The 26,279-nt window shown below is 33.7% G+C and overlaps 1 protein-coding gene and 2 long non-coding RNA genes across 5 annotated transcripts; all 3 read left to right on the top strand.

Annotated features, from left to right (window-relative positions):
* Positions 1-913: 913 nt before the first annotated feature.
* draxinb (dorsal inhibitory axon guidance protein b) lies at positions 914-26,201 on the top strand. The gene is made up of 7 exons (XM_039652654.2): positions 914-1,059; positions 22,792-23,267; positions 23,360-23,541; positions 23,771-23,882; positions 24,317-24,409; positions 25,322-25,411; positions 25,495-26,201. Exons 2-7 carry the CDS (start codon positions 22,793-22,795, stop codon positions 25,605-25,607), a joined length of 1,065 nt encoding a protein of 354 aa, XP_039508588.2. The 5' UTR covers positions 914-1,059; position 22,792; the 3' UTR covers positions 25,608-26,201.
* On the top strand, positions 3,565-4,883 carry LOC148970628 (uncharacterized). Its single transcript, XR_016148151.1, has 2 exons — positions 3,565-3,726; positions 4,182-4,883. It is a non-coding gene; the product is annotated as an uncharacterized LOC148970628 (long non-coding RNA).
* On the top strand, positions 17,283-19,985 carry LOC148970627 (uncharacterized). 3 transcript variants are annotated; one of them, XR_016148154.1, is made up of 5 exons: positions 17,283-17,339; positions 17,549-17,609; positions 17,734-17,814; positions 18,047-18,151; positions 19,046-19,985. It is a non-coding gene; the product is annotated as an uncharacterized LOC148970627 (long non-coding RNA). The 3 variants fall into 3 exon arrangements; XR_016148153.1 differs by having other exon boundaries at positions 17,288-17,436; XR_016148152.1 differs by having other exon boundaries at positions 17,288-17,609.
* Positions 26,202-26,279: the final 78 nt, after the last annotated feature.

Genomic DNA, 26,279 nt, shown 5'->3' with positions numbered 1-26,279 from the left:
GACTGGAATTAAAAAAAAAAATATTACAAGATTACCGTTTGAATCGAATTACGGCAAGCAGATAGTTTTTAACACTGGCTGGTTATAGTACTTGCTCAAAAGTTTATTTTGGATATTTTTTTTAACCCAATAAAGTTACAGAATGCAACTTTAAGTAATTAGGTATAGGCCTAATGTACACTCTAAAAAATGCTCGGTTGTTTTAACCCAACTTTGGGTCAAATATGGACTAACCCAGCCGTTAAATTTTTACATTACATTTTAACCCAACATTTCGGGTTTGTCCATATTTGACCCAAAATTGGGTTAAAACAACCCAGCATTTTTCATAAAATTGAGAGGGACCCCATTGGAACATTCTACAAGGTAAAAGAAAAAAGAAAAAAGGATGACATCTAGTCGAGAAGACAAGTAATAATTTTCGGTTAATCAGATATTGGTTGCATGTCCTAAATCGCCCCCATACATATCAATATCAAATGTTATCCAGAACACAATTCCAGTGGGATTGAATTAGTGTAGGCTACTTAATGGTTTTGGACACCAAAATGTCTGTTCCCTAAAATTGTGCCCTTAAAGTAAAAAAAAAAGTTTTTTGCCTTTTTGTATGAATATATAGGCTATGTTCTGACGTCAACCCAACCTTAATTTCCATCCAAAATCCAACGTCTGTCCGACTTTCATTTCCAACCAAAATGCAAAACCCCTGCAACCTGCAATCAAAATCTTTCCCAGACCGACGAGGACCTTAATTGACAGAAATGTAGAGGAGTAAAAAGTATTTGTTTTTCAAATGTAGTGAAGTTAAAGTAATAACACGAATGGTATAACAACATTCGTCAAAACAGTCACATCGGTCACATCTAGACCATTGGTTCAGTCAGCAAGATAAAATGAGTGCGCTTCTTTTGTTCAGGCGCAATCTTCAGTGAGAGAGCTCGAGACTGCGCTTCTCACAATCACGCGCGCGCCCTCTCCTCTACAACTCACACGCGCTCATTGTGGAGTGTGGACTGACTGACTGCTAGCAGAAATAACGTATCACACACCGGAGAACAGGTGACCACTTTCTTCATTCTTTTCTCTTGATTGTTTGTTAATGTTCTTTAGTCGTTATTGAGCTGTTTGTCAAGCATAGCTGAACAGTTCTGCCATTTTTTAACAATTAAAACTTAAAGATTAGATTGAATTCGTGGTTGAACGCATGCTTTCCATGTGTTGTGATGTCAACGGTATTACTGCATTTATTGCCAGGTAATTATATGCATGATTCATATTACAGTTACTTTTAAATGTAATACTTTTGCGATAGTCTTACGAAAAATAAGTTTATTCAAGTGTACTATTAGAATACTTGTTTTAAACTAAAAATAAGAGAGTGTACTTTCAGTCTACTTTCAATATACTTTTCAGATATATACTTAACAAAAGTATACTTAAGTATACTTGGCTTATACTGACAAGTATACAGAAAAGTCTAAGTATACTTGTACTTAATCATTTGATCAAGATATACTTAAGAAAAGTATTCTTTCTGAATACTGAAAGTTTAAGTGTACTTGGCTTGTACTTGTGTTTACTCTTTTATTAAATAATTTTCACATGCAAGTTAACATGCAAGTTAACATCAAGTCTGCATGCTTAAAGTACAGTTAATGGTTTATTTCAAGCATAAATACTATAAGCTAATTGGAAACTTAGTAGTATACTTTAAATGCAGAAACTAAAGAAGTACAACCTGTTTGTGGGTAGTTATGTATGTGTTCGTACTGTGTTGTCCTTTGTTTGAACTGGGCATCCAAAACAATATTTGTTTGAAAACTATGAAAATTTATAAAGTAAATGACTTTTTGATTTTGACTCCTGTTTGTCTTGTGAATATTTATATTTGTAGTCCACTGGTAGAGTGAGTTAACATCAAGTGTACATAAAGTACAGTAAAAGGTATATTTCAAGTATAATATGCAAGTAGTAACCTATCCATATGGAAAAGGTTTGCTAAAATAAAAACACCTGTGATTCTTATATGTTCCAACAGAATATTGTAAGAGACATATATGCTGAAAAATCAACATATATAAATTGCATAATATTAATATATATTTTAATCATACATGTCATATACTGCATGTCCTACACAAAAGCCATATAGATTTTCTTTATGTAAAAACATAGGAAAATAATGCTAATTTAATATTCATGTCCAGCATATATCTTAAAGTATTAAGTTGACTTTCAAACTCACCCTGATGTCATCCAAGATATCCATGTATCACTTAATTTTTTTTATACACAGAATGGACTTCAATGGCAACCAACTATTCAAATGTTCAAAGAAGTTTCAAAAGTATAATATTATTATTATTATTTTTAGTATTTTTTTAATTATTATTATTATTATTATTATTATTATTTTTAATGATCGATCGTTTCGCTAGATTAGACCTTTACTTCTTGACTGGGATCATGTCGAGACTTTGAAGCTACATTGAGATGGACATTTGAACCTTCTTAGAAAATTTTAATTTTTGGTTACCATTGAAGTCTGTGTAGAAAAATCCTAGAATTTTTTCCTCAAAAACCTTAATTTATTTTTGACTGAAGAAAGAAAGACATGTATATCTTCATCAGAGTAAATTATCAGAATTGGGGTTTTCAAATGTCTTTGTATTTCCCTTTAAAGTTTTCTGAATAAAAAAATAAAATAAAATAAAATACTATTCTTAACCTGTACAAACATAAAACTTTCCTTAAGGTATTCTTATGCATATCACCACCAGAGTTTATCACATATACAAAAATATATTCTCGCCAATTTTCAACATTTTATTCACTGTTCTAGAAACATGTTTGACGCAACTTTGTTAAATCGGTGCACCCCATGATTTAAATAAAACTTCCTCTGTGTATGTCTTTTATTTTATTATTTTTTTATTTTTTTATTTTTTTTATTATTATTTTTATTTTTTTATTATTTTTTTTTATTTTATTATTTTTTTATTTTTTTTATTTCTTTCCATGTGTGAAGTTTAATATACTTGATATAACATGTCGGAATTCTATGTGTTTTTGTGCTCTGTACTTGCTTGTTATTTGATACATATTCAATAAAAAAAAAAAAAAGATTTAAATAAAACTCGATGATGAATTACATCCGGGACTTTTACTTGTTGAGCGCGACGAAACATGCAGAGACATTTTACATAGACGCCATTTTCAATGATTCGCGATGCAAGGCATTCGATGACGACGAGGGAAAGCGCATGGATTAAGTGTTTTATCGCATTTATTTATGCATTGTATAACGTCTTATTGTTTGCTGTGCGTGGCTAAACCGCTCTCAGGGGGGCACTTCCGTCGACGCCCGATTCCGATGCAGAGCTGACCAGGATTCGTTTGTTTTTTAACAGGGAAACGGCGAAGGTAAGTGTTTTATCTAATTTACAATATGTATTTTATAATATATTTATTTTCAGCGATATTTAAATGCTTTGTGCGCTTAAACGAGCCGAATATTTTCTCTAAGCCAAGGCGACTATCTTCTTTGACTCAAAACTGAGCACTTAGGTAAAGTTGGTTTTATATTCACACATTCGCACATTCGCGTTAAAGAACTTTTTCAATTAAATAGTCAATGAAGCAATTTTTTTTCAGATTCGAAGCATCTACATGATATTGACAACAAAGATAGTGAACTACAACCTTTTCTACAATCGAACAAAATGGGCAAGTATATTTTTGATGCATGCATAATTTAGCGAATATTCAATGTAGTGTGGTAACCAAGATAGGGACCGTCTAAAAATTTAACATCGTTTTTCATTGTGTGCAAACAGACAATTACATTGTAGCCAACTACAGATGTACCAGAAAATATCTCTCACATTATGTGTTCTAATGCAACAGAATGTCTTTTAGCAACAATAAAACTGCATTATAATGATGGTGTTTAAAAAGGTGTTTAGGAAATAATAAAGAATGAACATGTCGGCTACATGAACTGTAATCTGGTAACAATCCAGACTGTAGAAAGTGGAAAATCATGTGTAATCCCCTGAACATAGTTAATCACTTCATGTTACATCTGTTTAAATTTTTGTTTATCTATTTATTTGAAATCAAAATGAACAAGAACAGTGTTGGTGTTGGTTTTAATAATAACATATGATTTATTTCAATAGGTTTTGAAAGGATGGGCCGACTGTTCCTAAGCAAGTTGGAACGTCTTGTCTGGACCCTAAAGAACATACTACTACAGCCCATGTCTTTCTGTTTTATCCACCTCTGTTGTTCTGTTTTTAAGTGTAATAAAGACTTTACAGTGTGACAGTGTTCTCCAGGCGCTGAATAAAAAGAAAAGCCCAACAGTTTTTTATTCTTTCCTGTTGTTTAGCATCTTCAGTTAACATTAAACTCTCACAATAACACAATTCGTTTGCATTGATTGATGTTTACAGTCCTGCAGAAATATCACTGTCCATGGTACTGAATCCATCAGATTATTGACAAGTACTCAGAAAGGGAAAGCATGAAAGCAAACATGATGTTGTTTTGGGTGTGAAGGGTGTGGATTTTGGAATAAACTGCTGCTTCATGTATATTTTGACTGATTATAATCAAAGATTTCCTTCTAAATATCACATGATTGGAATGACTTACATAGGCATATTAGATTTTACTTATAGAAGTTACCAGTATGATTACTTAAATGTTTGTTTCATGTTTTTTTGTCTGTATTTGATATCTGAATGTAGTAACAGTGCTTGCTCATTTAGTGGTTCTGTGATCTTTGTAATGGCCTACAAACTCCTGTGAGAGTCTTGAAGCTGACTTCTGTTGTTGAAATTAAAAACTATCTTAAGTAAATCTTTAATTTATTATAATTCTGACTCCTGCTCTTCATTCATCATATCTGGTTCTGGGTCTTTGACTGTGCGCCCCTAACAGGTGAACATTTAAAAAAGTAGTATAACTCCTATGGGGTTCTTCAATAGCACATCTTCCATCAAAAAAATATTACATTATCTAAATATATCTATCACTGTAATGGCAGATAACAGTAACTTCTCTACTTCATGGATGTATTTAAAGAAGAATGATTTGCTTTAAAAGAACATTGAAACAAAAGTACAGTTTGACAATATATCTCCCTTACTGTTCGTACAATTATCAAATGTTTATTTAAAAAATACTGTAATTCCCCTAAAGTATTCTTTTTTGTGTGTTTCAAAGGCTGTAGTGCTTTCCTAGTGACCACACTGACTCACTACAGGTGAAATTTGGACAATAACTCCCTTACTGTACGTACAATACACGAATAAGTTCAAGAACAAATTACTGTAATCCCCCCTGAAGTATTTTTTCCCGTTTTAAAGGCTGTAGTCCTTTCCTACTGACCACACTGACCTACTACAGGTGAAATTTGGACAATAACCCCTTTACTGTACATACAATAAAAATAATAAGTTCAAGAAAAAATTACTGTAATTCCCCTAAAGTATTTTTTCACGTTCCCAAAGGCTGTAGTCCTTTCCTACTGATCAGACTGACCTACTACAGGTGAAATTTGGACAATAAACCCTTTACTGTATGTACAATAAACTAATAAGTTCAAGAAAAAATTACTGTAATTCCCCTAAAGTACTTTTTCCCGTTTTAAAGGCTGTAGTCCTTTCCTACTGACCACACTGACCTACTACAGGTGAAATTTGGACAATAAACCCTTTACTGTATGTACAATAAACTAATAAGTTCAAGAAAAAAAAAACAGTAATTCCGCTGAACTATTTTTTCCTGTTCCAAGGGCTGTAGTGCTTTCCCAGTGACCACGCTGACGTACTTCAGGTGAAATTTGGACAATAATTCATTTACTGTACGTACAATAAACTAATAAGTTAAAGAAAAAATTACTGTAATTCCCCTAACGTATTTTTTCCCATTTCAAAGGCTGTAGTCCTTTTCTACTGATCAGACTGACTTACTACAGGTGACATTTGGACAATAACCCCTTTACTGTACGTACAATAAACTAATAAGTTCAAGAAAAAAAAACAGTAATTCCGCTGAACTATTTTTTCCCGTTCCAAGGGCTGTAGTGCTTTCCCAGTGACCACGCTGACGTACTTCAGGTGAAATTTGGACAATAATTCATTTACTGTACGTACAATAAACTAATAAGTTAAAGAAAAAATTACTGTAATTCCCCTAACGTATTTTTTCCCATTTCAAAGGCTGTAGTCCTTTTCTACTGATCAGACTGACTTACTACAGGTGAAATTTGGACAATAACCGCTTTACTGTACGTACAATAAACTAATAAGTTCAAGAAAAAAAACAGTAATTCCGCTGAACTATTTTTTCCTGTTCCAAGGACTGTAGTGCTTTCCCAGTGACCACGCTGACGTACTTCAGGTGAAATTTTGACAATAACTCCTTTACTGTACGTACAATAAACTAATGAGTTCAAGAAAAAATTACAGTAATTCCCCTGAACAATTTTTTCCTGTTCCAAGGGCTGTAGTGCTTTCCCAGTGACCACGCTGATGTACTTCAGGTGAAATTTTGACAATAACTCCTTTACTGTACGTACAATAAACTAATGAGTTCAAGAAAAAATTACAGTAATTCCCCTGAACAATTTTTTTCCTGTTCCAAGGGCTGTAGTGCTTTTCCAGTGACCACGCTGACCTAATTCAGGTGAAATTTTGACAATAACTCCTTTACTGTACGTACAATAAACTAATGAGTTCAAGAAAAAATTACAGTAATTCCCCTGAACAATTTTTTCCCGTTCCAAGGGCTGTAGTGCTTTCCCAGTGATCACGCTGACCTAATTCAGGTGAAATTTTTGACAATAACTCCTTTACTGTACGTACAATAAACTAATGAGTTCAAGAAAAAATTACAGTAATTCCGCTGAACAATTTTTTCCCGTTCCAAGGGCTGTAGTGCTTTCCCAGTGACCACGCTGACCTAATTCAGGTGAAATTTTGACAATAACTCCTTTACTGTACGTACAATAAACTAATGAGTTCAAGAAAAAATTACAGTAATTCCGCTGAACAATTTTTTCCCGTTCCAAGGGCTGTAGTGCTTTCCCAGTGACCACACTGACCTAATTCAGGTGAAATTTTGACAATAACTCCTTTACTGTACGTACAATAAACTAATGAGTTCAAGAAAAAATTACAGTAATTCCGCTGAACAATTTTTTCCCGTTCCAAGGGCTGTAGTGCTTTCCCAGTGACCACGCTGACCTAATTCAGGTGAAATTTTGACAATAACTCCTTTACTGTACGTACAATAAACTAATGAGTTCAAGAAAAAATTACAGTAATTCCACTGAACGATTTTTTCCCGTTCCAAGGGCTGTAGTGCTTTCCCAGTGACCACACTGACCTAATTCAGGTGAAATTTTGACAATAACTCCTTTACTGTACGTACAATAAACTAATGAGTTCAAGAAAAAATTACAGTAATTCCCCTGAACAATTTTTTCCCGTTCCAAGGGCTGTAGTGCTTTCCCAGTGACCACGCTGACATACTTCAGGTGAAATTTTGACAATAATTCATTTACTGTACGTACAATCAACTAATAAGTTAAAGAAAAAATTACTGTAATTCCCCTAACGTATTTTTTCCCGTTTCAAAGGCTGTAGTCCTTTTCTACCGATCAGACTGACTTACTTCAGGTGAAATTTTGACAATAACTCCTTTACTGTACGTACAATAAACTAATGAGTTCAAGAAAAAAATACAGTAATTCTGCAGAACAATTTTTCCCCGTTCCAAGGGCTGTAGTGCTTTCCCAGTGACCACGCTGACGTACTTCAGGTGAAATTTTGACAATAATTAATTTACTGTACGTACAATAAACTAATGAGTTCAAGAAAAAAATACAGTAATTCCGCTGAACAATTTTTCCCCATTCCAAGGGCTGTAGTGCTTTCCCAGTGACCACGCTGACGTACTTCAGGTGAAATTTTGACAATAATTAATTTACTGTACATACAATAAACTAATAAGTTAAAGAAAAAATTACTGTAATTCCCCTAATGTATTTTTTCCCGTTTCAAAGGCTGTAGTCCTTTTCTACTGATCAGACTGACTTACTACAGGAGAAATTTGGACAATAACCCCTTTACTGTACGTACAATAAACTAATGAGTTCAAGAAAAAATTACTGTATTTCACCGTAAGTATTTTTTCATGTTTCAAAGGCTTTAGTCCTTTCCTACTGACCACACTGACCTACTACAGGTGAAATTTTGACAATAACTCCCTTACTGTACGTACAATTATCAAATGTTTATTAAAAAATTACTGTATTTCTTTAATTCAGTATTGATTAATACATTGATTAAATTTGTCATTAGATATACACTGAAGCAGCACTGGATTCCAGATTGAAATCATTACAATAAGATTGTTGCTTATTTATAACGTTAAAAATACGATTAATCTAAAATCTTTACTGTTTTTAATCAACGAACGAAAGGAGGAGAAAACCGGAATTTTTCACTGAAGGAGAAAACCGGAATTTTAAGTCACCGTTATGGAGATCAGTGTCTGCTTTAGTTGGTCTCTTGACCCCTATATTATTAACTTTAGATTATGTTTGGCTGTACATGAGTTATAACAGCCAGATGATCACATAGAAAAGGTGGAACTGGGGCTTGAACCACCAAACTTCCGGTTTGTAGTCAAACTGCATGAACCACTGTTAAATTTACTTTATGGATCACACCAGCACTGCTGTTGTAAAACATACAATTTTAGCCTTTTCAATGAAATTCAAATGATCAAATCAATAAACAAAAAAAATTTCTGGGTGCATTCTGGGTGCCACCAATCAAAATTCATTCATGGCTCCCATCATGCATTGCTGCATGAATAAATAATGAGCTTAAGACACCTAAAGTAGGGCTGGGCGATATATCGCACGATATTGTTATGCGCGTGGTTCCTTGATTAGTAGTATATCACCTTCACCTGCTTTCAAATGGACGATATGAGTGTTAAATTAACCCTCAAGAGTGTTGAGATAATTAAGTGATTAATTTAGTGATGATTGAGCATTATTGAAGACACCTGATGATCACAAGCAGAATCGCTGAAGGACAAAATCACAAATTGTAAGTCACCGTTATGGAGATCAGTGTCTGCTTTAGTTGGGCTCTTGACACTTTTACTTTCACTTTAAATTTTAATTGTTTGCTGCTATTTATTTATTGCAGTCAAATAAGACTTCTGTGGTCTGATAGTGTTGAGTATATTATGACATAATCATGCTCGATCTAAAAAATAAATTCTATTCGGGTGATTTTTGAATCACCAAATTTGCTTCAATTTGTGAGCAACAGTTTTGTGGTTGTTTTGCATATCTGTATTATTCTTATAACTTAAATTTTTTTAATATATATTCTGATCAAATCACTGTCATCTCTAGTTTGAAACACAGATATCAATAATCAGCCTGTGTATCTCAATCGTGGTGACAAAATTAATCCTTGTTGCCACCAATCACAACTCATGGCTCCCATCATGCATTGCGGTTTCAATAAATTACGACCTGAATTGTCTATGTAATTTACTTTTCCTACTTGAATATTCTACTCGTCACCGTTGTTGAGAAGCATTGACTGAATCTTGAGGTCTGTATGTGCCTAAGGGAAAGTTTTTTTTTTGTTTGTTTTTTTTTTTACTTTTGAGAAATCCGTCAATTATATTTAACATTCTGGACATTATGCAGAATCTCAGTTATACACTAACCAACAGAATAAATTATAGACATAAATATCAAATGATGAATGTCATTATATGACCAACATCATTTTATTATTGTTTATTTTTGTTCAGCTGACAGATATAACTTAGATGCAACATCACATTAAAATATTACATTTATATTATAAGGGTCAAGAGCCCAACTAAAGCAAACACTCATCTCCATAACGGTGGCTTAAAATTTTAGATTTTTTTCTTGTGATTCTGCTTTAGGTGTCTTCAATAATGCTCAATCATCACTCATTTAATCACTTAATTATCTCATTAACTTTAACACTCTTGAGTGTGGACTCATATACACTCCCAGGTGTGTTAATTTAATACGGGAGATTTTGTCATGACGAAGAGCCGTAGTTCACTGGCCAGCTGAGCCATATCGCATTAAATATTGCTGGCGATACGTCTTCGATATTAACGCGATATGGCTCAGCTTGTCAGTGATCTACGGCTCTTTGTAGTGAATGCCGCTCCATCTGAAAGCAGGTGAAGGGGATCACAGTTTTCTTTGTTCATTTGTTATAAATCAATAACAACAGCCAAACAAAGTTTAAAGTAAAAGTATAAGTGTCAAGAGCCCAACTAAAGCAAACACTGATCTCCATAACGGTGGCTTACAATTTGTGATTTTCTCCTTCAGTGATTCTGCTTGTTATCATCAGGTGTCTTCAATAATGCTCAATCATCACTCAGTTATTCACTTAATTGTCTCAATAACTTTAACACTACTTCAGTGTTCATTTAACACTCAGCTCAGAGTTTGATTGGATGGCTTAAAATGACTTCCATGATGTTGAAGTTACATGAACAAATTATGTTTGTTTAACAAAACAAAGTTATGTGAAACCATATGGAACCTGTTTACATGAAAAAGTTAAGCAAAGCACATCATTTTTTGAGTGTTGTTAACAGCAGGTGTTCATCACTAATGCTCAATCATCACTTAATAAGTCACTCATAATTTCTAAACTTATTGATTGCAATGTATATCTTCTTTTTGTTTTTTAAAAATCAACTAAGGTAATCAGTGTCCTCAAATGTAACGAGTTAGCTTAACTTAAAGGATTTGACTGTTTGTGATATTGTGAGCTAGTAGTTACTACAAGCACTTCAAAGTTCATTTAAAGTGTGTAATTTCACTGTTTTTACTCAATATAAAATCAAATATCAAGATATTTGAATGCAGAAGTTTAATTGTGTATTAATGAAGATCCTTGTTTTAGAGGACTTGATTAAAATAAGTTCAGAGTACTCATAACTATTATTTTCACAAACTTAATTGAATTGTCTCAACTGAAATGAGTTAGCTTAACGTGTTGGGTTTCACAGTGCACCTCTCAGATATTCAATACAGACATTAGAGAATACATGAAATAACATTTTCGATAATGACACAGGTAATTTTTATTACAATGTACAATCTTATAAGCCTAGAGAAGTCATTCAACTCATTTGATATTTAGAAGGAAAATATTGATCAATACATTGATTAAATTTGTCATTAGATATACACTGAAGCAGCACTGGATTCCAGATTGAAATCATTACAATAAGATTGTTGCTTATTTATAACGTTAAAAATACGATTAAGCTAAAATATTTACTGTTTTTAATCAACGAACGAAATGTGTTGTACCAGAAACAGCAGTTCTAATACCTACTTTTACCTAATACATTTATCAAAATTCATTGAGTACAGCGATCACTAGAAACATAGTATAACCTTGGGAACATGAAGAAACACTACCTTTGGAACATGAAGAAACACTTGTGGTGAATTACAGTAATTTTTTTATAAAAATGTGTATGTACTGTATTTACAGTAAGGCAGGTATTGGCAATATTTAACCTTTAGTAAGTTAGTATGATCACTAGGAATATTTTCCAACCTTGAAAAGAATGCTTTAGGGAAAATACAGTAATTTTTTAATAAACATTTGATAATTGTACGTACAGTAAGGGAGTTATTGTCAAAATTTCACCTGTAGTAGGTCAGTGTGGTCAGTAGGAAAGGACTACAGCCTTTGAAACATGAAAAAATACTTACGGTGAAATACAGTATTTTTTTCTTGAACTCATTAGTTTATTGTACGTACAGTAAAGGGGTTATTGTCCAAATTTCTCCTGTAGTAAGTCAGTCTGATCAGTAGAAAAGGACTACAGCCTTTGAAACGGGAAAAAATACATTAGGGGAATTACAGTAATTTTTTCTTTAACTTATTAGTTTATTGTACGTACAGTAAAGGAGTTATTGTCAAAATTTCACCTGTAGTAAGTCAGTCTGATCAGTAGAAAAGGACTACAGCCTTTGAAACGGGAAAAAATACATTAGGGGAATTACAGTAATTTTGTCTTTAACTTATTAGTTTATTGTACGTACAGTAAAGGAGTTATTGTCAAAATTTCACCTGAAGTACGTCAGTCTGATCAGTAGAAAAGGACTACAGCCTTTGAAACGGGAAAAAATACGTTAGGGGAATTACAGTAATTTTTTCTTTAACTTATTAGTTTATTGTACGTACAGTAAAGGAGTTATTGTCAAAATTTCACCTGTAGTAAGTCAGTCTGATCAATAGAAAAGGACTACAGCCTTTGAAACGGGAAAAAATACGTTAGGGGAATTACAGTAATTTTTTCTTTAACTTATTAGTTGATTGTACGTACAGTAAATGAATTATTGTCAAAATTTCACCTGAAGTACGTCAGTGTGGTCACTGGGTAAGCACTACAGCCCTTGGAACGGGAAAAAAAATGTTCAGGGGAATTACTGTAATTTTTTCTTTAACTCATTAGTTTATTGTACGTACAGTAAAGGAGTTATTGTCAAAATTTCACCTGTAGTACGTCAGTCTGATCAGTAGAAAAGGACTACAGCCTTTGAAACGGGAAAAAATACGTTAGGGGAATTACAGTAATTTTTTCTTTAACTTATTAGTTTATTGTACGTACAGTAAAGGAGTTATTGTCCAAATTTCACCTGTAGTAAGTCAGTCTGATCAATAGAAAAGGACTACAGCCTTTGAAACGGGAAAAAATACGTTAGGGGAATTACAGTAATTTTTTCTTTAACTTATTAGTTGATTGTACGTACAGTAAAGGGGTTATTGTCAAAATTTCACCTGTAGTAAGTCAGTCTGATCAATAGAAAAGGACTACAGCCTTTGAAACGGGAAAAAATACGTTAGGGGAATTACAGTAATTTTTTCTTTAACTTATTAGTTGATTGTACGTACAGTAAATGAATTATTGTCAAAATTTCACCTGAAGTACGTCAGTGTGGTCACTGGGTAAGCACTACAGCCCTTGGAACGGGAAAAAAAATGTTCAGGGGAATTACTGTAATTTTTTCTTTAACTCATTAGTTTATTGTACGTACAGTAAAGGAGTTATTGTCAAAATTTCACCTGTAGTAGGTCAGTGTGGTCAGTAGGAAAGGACTACAGCCTTTGAAACATGAAAAAATACTTACGGTGAAATACAGTATTTTTTTCTTGAACTCATTAGTTTATTGTACGTACAGTAAAGGGGTTATTGTCCAAATTTCTCCTGTAGTAAGTCAGTCTGATCAGTAGAAAAGGACTACAGCCTTTGAAACGGGAAAAAATACATTAGGGGAATTACAGTAATTTTTTCTTTAACTCATTAGTTTATTGTACGTACAGTAAAGGAGTTATTGTCAAAATTTCACCTGTAGTAAGTCAGTCTGATCAATAGAAAAGGACTACAGCCTTTGAAATGGGAAAAAATACGTTAGGGGAATTACAGTCATTTTTTCTTTAACTTATTAGTTGATTGTACGTACAGTAAATGAATTATTGTCAAAATTTCACCTGAAGTACGTCAGCGTGGTCACTGGGTAAGCACTACAGCCCTTGGAACGGGAAAAAAATGTTCAGGGGAATTACTGTAATTTTTTTTTTAACTCATTAGTTTATTGTACGTACAGTAAAGGAGTTATTGTCAAAATTTCACCTGTAGTACGTCAGTCTGATCAGTAGAAAAGGACTACAGCCTTTGAAACGGGAAAAAATACGTTAGGGGAATTACAGTAATTTTTTCTTTAACTTATTAGTTGATTGTACGTACAGTAAATGAATTATTGTCAAAATTTCACCTGAAGTACGTCAGCGTGGTCACTGGGTAAGCACTACAGCCCTTGGAACGGGAAAAAAATGTTCAGGGGAATTACTGTAATTTTTTCTTTAACTCATTAGTTTATTGTACGTACAGTAAATGAGTTATTGTCAAAATTTCACCTGTAGTAAGTCAGTCTGATCAATAGAAAAGGACTACAGCCTTTGAAATGGGAAAAAATACGTTAGGGGAATTACAGTAATTTTTTCTTTAACTTATTAGTTGATTGTACGTACAGTAAATGAATTATTGTCAAAATTTCACCTGAAGTACGTCAGCGTGGTCACTGGGTAAGCACTACAGCCCTTGGAACGGGAAAAAAATGTTCAGGGGAATTACTGTAATTTTTTCTTTAACTCATTAGTTTATTGTACGTACAGTAAAGGAGTTATTGTCAAAATTTCACCTGAAGTACGTCAGCGTGGTCATTGGGAAAGCACTACAGCCCTTGGAACGGGAAAAAATAGTTCAGCAGAATTACTGTATTTTATTCTTGAACTTATTAGTTTATTGTACGTACAGTAAAGGGGTTATTGTCCAAATTTCACCTGTAGTAAGTCAGTCTGATCAGTAGTAAAGGACTACAGCCTTTGAAACGGGAAAAAATACGTTAGGGGAATTACAGTAATTTTTTCTTTAACTTATTAGTTTATTGTACGTACAGTAAATGAATTATTGTCAAAATTTCACCTGAAGTACGTCAGCGTGGTCACTGGGAAAGCACTACAGCCCTTGGAACGGGAAAAAATAGTTCAGCGGAATTACTGTATTTTTTTCTTGAACTTATTAGTTTATTGTACGTACAGTAAAGGGGTTATTGTCCAAATTTCACCTGTAGTAAGTCAGTCTGATCAGTAGTAAAGGACTACAGCCTTTGAAACGGGAAAAAATACGTTAGGGGAATTACAGTATTTTTTTCTTTAACTTATTAGTTTATTGTACGTACAGTAAATGAATTATTGTCAAAATTTCACCGGAAGTACGTCAGTGTGGTCACTGGGAAAGCACTACAGCCCTTGGAACGGGGAAAAATTGTTCAGCGGAATTACTGTATTTGTTTCTTGAACTCATTAGTTTATTGTACGTACAGTAAAGGAGTTAGTGTCAAAATTTCACCTGAAGTACGTCAGCGTGATCACTGGGAAAGCACTAAAATCTTTAAATGGAAAAAATGATTCGATTATTGTACTGTTTTGGGGGCGGGGGGTGTGGGGGGTGTACAGTTGTAAGGCCTAGGACCAGACATGCTGAAAGAAGACCAGGAGTAATGAAATTCAATCAAATAAGTAAAATTTTAATGAAGAATAATTACTAGTTACATTAGTAGAGCCAGTGTAGGAACATCCATTGCATAATCGTTTACTTCTGATAGGACAACATAAAGTCTAAACAATTATACATTTTTGATAGAAAAGTGGCTATATAGCCAATAATCAGATTGTTTGTCGTCCATTTCTGAGATTTAAGTCTGTGGTGATGACCTTCTTCCAGGGTAGGAGAATGTTGTATTATCACAAAGTTTAGAACCTCAAAAGAATATCAAACGCACACACAACACTGACAAAAAACATTTATCTTCGAGGCTGAAGAAGGCCTGAGCTCAGAAGAGCAGTCCATCTTAACAGGATGATTAAACATTTCACTCCAGGAAAGCAGGAACGATAATATTATGCCCCTTTACTCCACTCCCTAAAGAAATACACATGAGATGTTCTCTTGATGGAAAAAAGGTGAAATTATGTATAAATTGACCTTCAAAGTTATACAAGTCAACTAAGACAAGATATGTGATATTGTTATGAAATATGCAATTATTATATTATAATCATGGCTTTTGGTATATGAAGTGTTTATGGCTTACAAGCCACAATTGTCACCAATAAAAAGTGCAATGAAAAGTAATGAAAAGTATCCTAATTAGTTGTTAAACAATTTATTAAGAAAGCGTTTACTGTAAAACACTTGTATTAATAATCATTGTAACCAGAAAATAGTTTATTAAGAAAAACACCTCAACTTGTTTTATAATGATTTTTATTATGATGCTGGTTTATTAATGAAAACACTGTAACTTGTTTTCTAAATATTTGTATTATGAAAATGGTTTATAAAGAAAAACATAGCACACTGAATGTTGTAAGCATTTATTGAGCAGATGATGGTGACAGAGTAGAGAGGAATTAAACATTAATTAGAAAGAGCTTTGTAAAAGAAAGGAGAAGAATGCCATCATTACCGTCTATATGTTGCGGACGAGATACAGAAGATACAGTGATGATGAAAAGGTCCAGAAAAAGAGGACAAAGGGATGTATACTTTTATATGCAAAAGTCCTAAGGGCTCTTCTACAAATAATGACAGTTCAAGATTGTGTGTTTGACCAATTGGCTGTAAAAAACTGAATGTATGTATGTCTCTCTCTCGCTGCTCTCTGAATCCCAAGACAATTATAATCAAAAGGCGCCTTGCATGTGAATACAACCCAAGGGCACACACTGGAATGCACCTAAAAGAAAATGAATAAAGAAATGATTACAATAAATACTTGATTGTTGTTGTTTGTTTTTTTTTAAATAATAAATTAATCATTCCAAAGGATAAATATTTATAAAAGGATATATAATTAAATTGAAGAGACAGGATTCTGACCCCAACCCTTCAGTACATAGGCCTACAGTAAGGGAGGTAGCCTACTGTCAAAATTCCACCTCAGTCTGGTCAGTAGGTACATACTACAACATTTGGAACATAAAAAAATGTGTTTGGTGAATTACTCTAAGTTTTAACACTTTTTGTGTACTGTAGCCTATGTACAATAGCCTACGCAAAAGTGCACTAAAGCAGTCGTGATCTAGGTGAATACTCGGCAAATATGAAACATGAAACTATTTTCACCCTGTTTTTTTTTTTTTTTTTTACTTGACTATGTTCATGGTGCTGTCCATGAACTATGTGGTCCTGAAGGTCCAACATGATCAAGTCTGCAACTTGGGTAGATTTTTTTGTTTTGTTTTGTGTTTTATATTCGCTTTGCATATTTTCGGAGTTCCGCGTTCAATATCTAGTGAGTTGAATATTGTTACTACACAAATAACATTTTTTATCTCCACAAAACAACTTTTCCTTCGGGTTTGCACTTTGTAGATGGTCCCTTTTTAACAGCCTGCGCATAGAGATCAATGTATTTTGTCCTGTCCGAAGGAAAGATCGTTTTGATGAAATGTAAGTTGTAGCTTGTGGTGTTTTATCTGTAGTTATCTGTGATATGTGTTGTGTCTAGCAACAACGTTTAGTTCACGAGTTATTGAACGCGGAAGTCCGCGAATGTGCGAATATGCGAATATAAAACCAACTTTACCTAAGTAAACTGAGCTGACGACGAGGGAGGTTTGCTTGTAACGTTAACAGGAAAAACACAGAAAGTAAGTGTTTTTAATCTAATCTACAATATGTATTTCATGGCATTATATTGTTTTTTTAACAATATATGTGATGTGCTTTTAACAGTAAAAACAAATAGTAAGTGTTTTAACTCCTTACATTACGTGTTTTATATTGTTTATGACAATATTTGTGACGTGCAAATAGTAAAAGTATTTATCCTCCTCAAACTATCTTTTACAACTCACAGACTGCAGACCAACAATGCACGTGAAATTTCCTTTTTTGGACGACCAATTTTCTTAGAATGGGTAATTAATTCTTTCAGATTAAATATTTATGCAAAATGTACTTATCAGAATAACTTTTGATGTTTGGTGGTTATGCTTTTATGTTTAAATGTAAGTTATTGATTTAGCTATTTGTCTTTTCTAGGAGCATTTCTATGATGCACCGAGTGGCTAATGCTAACCAGGCTTGGTGTTTAAAGACTGTACAGACTAGAACTTGGTGATGGTAAGATTTAACAGATAACATGAGAGAATCATGGGCACAAACAAAAACAATAATCATAGCTTTGTTGCTATTTCGTATAACTATGATTTTCTGTGTTTCATAACACTCATTTTGATTTTGTCCAGTCAAATAACTTTACAAAAGTAATTTTTATTTTTGACTTAAAATTAGTTTTCAAACCAATTGTTTTCATGACTTGACAGGTATATGTTTTCTTGCTGTTTAATTTTAGACTCCACTGACTGGGAAATGTCTGCCTATCACCTGTCCAACATCACAGCCACAAGAAGGGAACACAGATTCTTCCGGCGGCTGACTATTAGGGAGATTTCTTAAGGTGGGTGTCTAAATTTATGTCTGTCATTAATTACTCACCCTCATGTTGTTCCAAACATGTAAGAATTTCTTTCATCTTCACAACACAAATTAAGATATTTTTAATGAGATCTGAGAGCTTCCTGCCCTCCATTGACAGTCTATGCAACTACCGCTTTCAAGCCCCAGAAAGGTATAAAGCAGTGATCTCAAACTCAATTCCTGGAGAGCCACAGGACTACACGGTTTTGCTCCAAACCTAAGCACACAAATGATCCATTGAGCTAATCAAGGCCTTCAGGATTGCTAGAAACTTCCTTACACGTGTGAGTTGGAGCTAAACTGTGCAGAGTTGTGGCCCTCCAGGAATTGAGTTTGAGATCACTGGTATAAAGGTACATCATTATGCTGTGTTCACATGTATACGCTTGAACACTTTGAATCCATTCGTGCGTCGCAGGCAGGCTCATTTTTTTTAGCGTTGCGGCAAATTGACGGCAAAGTTAAAAATTTTCAACAGGATTTTTTTCTGTGCGTAACATGTCTTTGCATTGATTGACGGTAGAGATCCACTTTTGCAACACAACTGTCGCAACGCCTCCCCACATTTGTACTTTGATGGGTGTTCCTCAAGTTTACCAAAGGACATGGTTTTGACTTTTGATTTCCTTTCCGTGGCTTTGGAAATAGTAGTTGTATAGGCTTAACTTCGTTAAGTGTTCCGAAGATGAACAAAACTCTGGTTTGGAACAACATATAATAATAATTAATGACAGAATTAACATTTTTGGATGAATGAAGTCTTTAATTTACTTGGAAATCAGTAAATTCTATTCTTAATCTAACCAAAATAGTTTCTTGTGTGACACAAATTGTATTAATTGTGATCGATCTGGTTTTGTGTTGTGTTATCTAGAGAACCAGCACTCCAGGATTTTTCGAGAAAGTTGGATCTGCACAGCCGTTCCTGCTCTATGAAACTCTACTGTTAGCAACTGGACACAACTGATCCACTCGTACCCTGCGACTGATCCGCTCGTATCCTAGAACTGTTCTTCTGCTGAATGTTGTTGACTCGAGCACTGCTGTACTGTTGCAGGTCGAAGGTACTGAATCAACTTCACTGACACTGGACTTACATTCACTGTTCAGGATTTGAAGTATCACAGACCATTTGACAGAAATACCTATATTTTGCATTCATTGTTTATTTTAAAGGTTAACCTATGATGTAAAGGGGCTTGTTTGTTAATAAAATAAATAGTTTGTTAAAACCACTGTTTGAATTTTGCCTTTTTTAAACTTTACAATGAACAGAATTCTGTACTGTACAATTTCCAAATTTGCAAACTTTGTATAAGTCATGTTGGTCATCTAAACATGAAATCTGTATGACACTTTTTTATAACAAGTATAAAAAAATTACACAAAATGTGTATAAATCGTATATTACTTTAATTTGACTAGCATATGATTCAATATAAGAACTTTAAATGATTTGTATATGAATTTAAGTTGTTTTGTAATAAAACCATATACCATTGCATATGTTTGTCATGTAAAACTCATTTGATTCGATATAAGAACTTTAAATGATTTGTATATGAATATTGTGTGTTTTCTACAAGTACCATACACCATTCGATACTTTTGTCATGTACAACTCATATAAGACTTTTACAGTATTCGTATACGACACAAAATTCCCCTATAAGTTGTATGTGTGCTATTTAGTATGAAAGGGGCCATAATCGGTCTGATTTTCTATAGGACATGTATTGGTCTTACATGAAACACATAAGGTAATTCTGGCCAATTTAAGTAAGAAAGATATATGGTTGCTGTATATGAACCATGCTGGGTTTTTTTTTTTCATATAACACAGCGTAAAAAATAATATATAAATAGTAAACTATAAGTATGATGTTAAGTTCACTGAAAGAAAACTTACAAGTACACTTATAGTATAAAAACTATTGAACTAGTAGTTTACTGAGTAGTATACTTAAAAGTGTACTTTCATAAACTAAAAATCCAGGCTAGAAGTATATAACTAGTAAACTAGAAGTATATCTATAAGTTCACTTGTAGTATAACTGCAGTACAAAATAAAACTTTGAAGTAAACTAGTTGTGAACTCAAAGTTTACCACTCTTACACTTTAAGTATACTTAAAAGTATACTTTTATATACTAAAAAGTGGGCCAATTTAGTCCCAAGAAGTATTAAATTAGTATACTTACAAGTATACTACTAGTACTATGATCTTAGTATACTTGGTATGTCCAGTATACTTGGGAGAAATACTTGTACTTTACTTAAGTATACTTAGTTAAATAAACTTGAAGTATACTTTATTTTGGTAAGGGAAGGTAAGAAAAGTCTCTGTACAAGGAAGAACAAGCACCGATTGCCCGCATTGAATTAATCATGTCACTGTTTACACAGACTAATGAGAAAAAGGGGTGAAGCTTTGATATTTTTAGGCTCCTGAGCAGCCTTGGCGTGCGCAGCATGAGATCTTGAAATTAATGAAGATAATATCAACACATTATGCAGAATTTGAATAATAAAGAGCATAGGAAACAGAGAGACACTTATTATTTGTGTAATCTTCTGGCAAATTATCATTATGCTGTGCTTCAAAGAGAAATATGTTATTGCAACATCTTTCAAACGATTGCATTTTCTTTTTATGCTATGTTGGTTATGCAAACTAATGTTTTAAATATACTTCATTTAGTGCATCCTGTCATTTGTAATATTTTATTAAAAATAGCCTACATCAATCCCTTAGCCTACTTAAAACTTGATTGCGTGCTGTAATTTGAGGATGAGGGTTTTACACCAACATCAGAAAAAGTTCAACTAAAGTGAATAATATTCCAGTAAATCTTTCAACATCCTCAGGCTTTATCTATGGCATCCAAATCATAAGCTCTCGGTTAAATCTCCGAGTTTTGTAGTTCATATATGTAAATGCTGCCACATTTGGGAAATGTTGGATTTGTCACAACTCTAGTCTGTCAAAGCTAAATTCGCTTGTTTAATTAGTCACACTCATCTTCTCAGTGTGTGTAATCCATTTTCTGAGGGTAAAAATCCCTGGGCTTGGATCAGTTCTCTTCATCTCTAAGATGCTTACACAAAAATTACAGTTAGAGCGAATGCGCTTACATGTCTGTCTGAATTATATATTGTAATATGTCAGATAGGGAATATAACATTTCTAAAGTCGCCAGACACCATTCCTCATGCAGAGCCAACAAATATATTCAATGCTGTCCAGTTGTTCAAGATCAAAGACCAAATGTAGAGCCTGGTGGGACTCCCAAAGCATTTTAAATGTTCACAGAAAGAAGAGCAACATAACATCAAATGGTCTGTCAGGCTGATTTGCTTTGGTTTATTTCAAAACATTAGTTTTATTTTACTGCAGGCATTTGAGTCTTACGAGCTTGTGTTGAGACCAGGTGATTTCTTGAAGTTCTGAAGTGTGAATTGAGGGATTTTTCTGCCCAGCTTTCTCAAAGCCACTAACTCCATTCATTTTTGTACTGTGACACATTGCTTCAGTAGAATAGATTGCATGTCCTGATTCTGCCATGTTAGATGTGTTCCTGAGTCAACGTACTTTGTTGGTCCTGGAACAAAATTCCTGTCCGAAATTGTAATCCTAACCCTATCCCTATCAAGTCAAGTCACCTTTGTTTATATAGCGCTTTTTACTATACAGTTTGTATCAAAGCAGCTTCATAGTGATAACATGAAAATAATGCAACACAGATCAATAATATTGTTGAATATTAAATGTCCTACCCCTAATCCTAACCCTTCCCATAAATTATTCCTAAATTCAGAGTGAAATGACAGGTAAATAACATTGATGTAGACCTGGTTGTAAGCGTAAACTTGACATAAACTGTAAACTTGTACCTCAAATCTGATTGGTTGACTAGGAGTGTTGTTCCAGGATCAACAAAGATATTGTTGCACTTGGTGAAAGAATGGATTTGTGGAGACTGGCATCATATTATGATAAGCTCAATATTTTTTTCTAATTATTATCATTGTTGAAAACAGTTGTGCTGCTTAATATTGTTGAGGCCATCGTGATATTCTTTTGCAGGATTCTGTTATGAATATAATATAATGTAACATTAATGACTTCACTGTTACTTATGATCAATTTAATACGTACTTGTGTATATATATATATATATATATATATATATATATATATATATATATATGAGAAAATGTGACTTGTGTTGTGTTATTTGAAGTGTTGTCAAACGATTAATCGCAATTGATCATAAGTAAAAGTTTGTGTTTACAAAATATGTCGGTGTACTGTGTATAATTATTGTATACATAAAAATACACACACATGCTTGTATATATTTAAGACATTTTCATGTATTCTGTATATAGATTTATATATCATTTATATTATATATAAATGTAAATATTTTGTACATAAATAATGTTTTTTCATTTATCTATACAAAATAATTATACACAGTGCACCCACATATATTATGCACATACTTTTATTTTGGATGCGATTAATCACGATTAATCGTTTGACAGTCCTAGTTATTTGTTATTTATCACTGTATTACATTTCTGTATTATTTGTTTAATCTTTTCTACTCTTAGAATGGTGGCTTCATGTTGGTATTTTGGCTCAATTCTCCTCCTTGACTTGGGGACCATGACCCTGAGCACCGAAATGGGCCACAATTCAGCCATGGAAATCTTCAGCGACAATGTCATTATCCCGCCCATGCCAGAGGCATCCATACATCAACACCGTCATCACAGGAAGCACAGACGTCGCAAGGAGAGGATGACAGCAGGTCTGCTCAGAGAGATGCCTCATATTACTGTGTTCCACACCCAAAATGAAGGACCAGACCTGGAGGGCCTCAGTCCCGTCCGCTTAGAGATAGAGCCAGGAGATAAAAGACGTCGAGTATTGAGTGCAAGAAAGAGGCCCTTCAATGGGTTTGACTCCTTATTTCCAGAGCAAATGCATATCTCTCCTGGCGCCGGGACTCCGGAGAAGGCGATGAGACATCCCACTGGCCGCAAAGTGTTTGGAGGGCACATCATTAGGGCTGTTAGTGATGAGGGTAAAAAGAAACCCGCAAACTTTCCAAAGTAAAACTCCCTTATAACTGTCCTGCCATTTTGTAATTATCTGCTTGCTATTTTCTTCACATAGAGTCTTTGGCATCAGGGGAGAAACGGAGGCTTTCTTTTGATCAAAGGCTCAATCTAAACTCCTTTGGGAGTCCCACAGAGTCAGTGTTCCCCGCAGCCACTGCTGGCTCCTTCATATTACCCATAACTGCAGCAGTTGGTGGGAAGCCGTCCACAAAGCCAACCCCCTCCAGTAAACCACAGGTAACATCATCTAGCTGTTCAGTCTTTTCAATAACACTGATTAAAAATATCTCATCTTCTCACATTTAATCCACACATGAAACAATTTCTTATTGTCTTTACAACAGACCACCGCAGTTTGTTCTATTGAACTTCAAAGGATTAACAACTGGCCAAAGTGATTTACTTTCATATGAAAAAGTGAAATTTCAATACCTCATATAGTGACATGAATATTTTTGTACCTCAGGTCAGAAGTTTCAGTGGGGATGTGATGCCCACTTTCAACATAACATTCTTCGACTGGACTGATTATGAATATATGAGGCCTTCAGACAAAAAGCAATTTTCTAAGAAGCAAGGTATGCAATATTTCACTTACAAATACAGCGACATTGTTTCTGCTTTTGTGAGTTTTAAAGTTAGATGTTGCCTTGCTTTGAAATGGTGAACTGAGATAATTTGTGCATGCTTTGCGATTTGCATTTACATTTAGTTATTTAGTAGACACTTAGGCTTCTGGTAGGGACGTAGACTCGTAGGAGGGAGCTGAGTCTGTAGATATGTAAGCAAGCGTCAATGCCTTGAAGTTGGAATTACAAGAAAAGGCAAATTCCTCTAAGTGTTCCCATATCTCAGCAGCATGGGCATGGACAACACCAAATGTCCTAATATGCGAAAATTAAATGTAGCAAATTCAGTAAAGATGTTTTAACTGCAGGTGCCTGTTGTATAATGTGTTGGTAAATTACAAATTTTACTAATAACACTTGACCATCACTCTATTTCTATCTAGGATCTGAGAAACAGGCCACAAAAAGGCCCAGCACTGAACTTGTTACTCTTACATCAGAAGAGAGCTGTAAACATCACCTGGATTGTCTACCAGGTGACTTTTTCCACCTTTTGCATTATTACAACAAGCCCTTTCTACTAGATCTATTCTCCAGTGAGCTAGAGAAATTTGAGTAATTAATGTATAATGTAATAATATAATTTACATTGTTACAAAAGCTTTCTATGTAAAAATAATTGCTATTCTTTTGAACTTTCTATTCATCAAAGAATCCTTAAAAAAAGCAAAGATTAGCACGTTTTTCACAAAAATATTAAGCAAAACAACTGTTTTCAACATTGATAATAAAAAAAATGTTTCTTGAGCAGCAAATTCTCATATTAGAATGATTTCTGAAGGATCATGAGACTGAACACTGGAGGAATGATGCTGAAAATTCAGCTTTGTCATCACTGGAATAAGTTACACCTTAAAATATAATTATTCAAATTAGGTGCTGTCAATTAATCGGGATTAATTGCATCTTAACATAAACAATTTTATTTACATAATATATGTGTGTACAAATATTATTAGCCTATATATATATGATACATTACATATATATATATATATATATATATATATATATATATTATGTAATATATAAATTAATTGTAATTTTATATATATATATATATACATATATACAGTATATATATACATACATATATTATGTTAACAAAATCTTTTATGTTAGATGCCGTTAATTGTGATTTATCCATTTGACAGCACTAATTACAAATGCAAAACAGCTGTGTTAAATTGCAATAATATTTCACAATATTACTGTTTTATTGTAATTTTGATCAAATAAATGCAGCCTTGGTGAAAATAAGAGGCTTCTTTCAAAAACATCACAAAATCATACTGTTCCCAATTAAAGTTTGAATTAAGTTGAAAGTTATTTAAGTTATTTAAATAAATGATCACATCATTTTTACCTCTTTTTTTATGAAATGGCAGGGTCGTGCTGTAATCTCAGAAAACATGTATGTGAGCTTCACAACCGTGGCTTCAACAACAAGTGCTATGACAGCTGCATGTGTGAGGAAGGTGAGCAAGTGTTTTCAAACTGATTATTACACAAACTGACAAATTGGAAATCACCTATTAAAATTTTCCTTACATCTTCACAGGGCTTCGCTGCTATGCTAAATTGCACAGGCATTACCGCATCACACGCAAAAAGGGACAATGTGTTGATCCTGAGGGTATAAACTTAAACCATCGCATGTTTACTATTGTTTAAATGAGACAGAAGAATTTGTCATATTTTCCTTTCCAAATGCATGCAAGTACATTTTCCACTGTTTTTGATTTTTTTTATATATATTAATTCTATACATGTATCATTTGGTTGCTTTCCTGGATTTAATTTTTTCCAAAAATTGTAAAACATTGACAGCAATATTTTGAGAATGCATAAACATTACATATTTGCATGAGTTTTACAAAACAGATTATTTATAGGCTAACAAGATCAGTTCATTCAAATAAATGAAAATTGAGCTACTCTGTTATGACATGTAATGTGTGATATGAAGATTGAGTGATGTGTCATTGTATTTTTTTTTTTAAATTTGTAACAAATGTATAAGAAGTTTTTGCATGTAGACATATTTGTATTTTGTGTTCATGAGGTTGAGTTGCATTGATCTGTTGTCATTACAAGGGAACAGTAGTGAATAGATGGACTTGAGCATGCATACAAAGTCTTTTTCATGTTGGGACTACAACGCCTGCCAGGTCCCCAGCTTCCAATCAGACGAGCAGCTTTTGGAATGGACACAAAGAAGAACACAGGGGAGATCTTCATCTTACAGTATTAAACCAGTAAATCGTCCTTTTGGCTCAAATCTGAATTCCTCCACCGCTTTGTGCTACACTGAAATAATGCTTCTCATCATGGTCATCAAAGCCA

This window comes from Pimephales promelas, chromosome 20 (genome assembly GCF_988280905.1).
Source record: "Pimephales promelas chromosome 20, fPimPro1.hap1.1, whole genome shotgun sequence".
NCBI classification, from domain to species: domain Eukaryota; kingdom Metazoa; phylum Chordata; class Actinopteri; order Cypriniformes; family Leuciscidae; genus Pimephales; species Pimephales promelas.
Note: the sequence above shows the minus strand (reverse complement) of the source record. Positions and strands in the feature narration are given on the sequence as shown.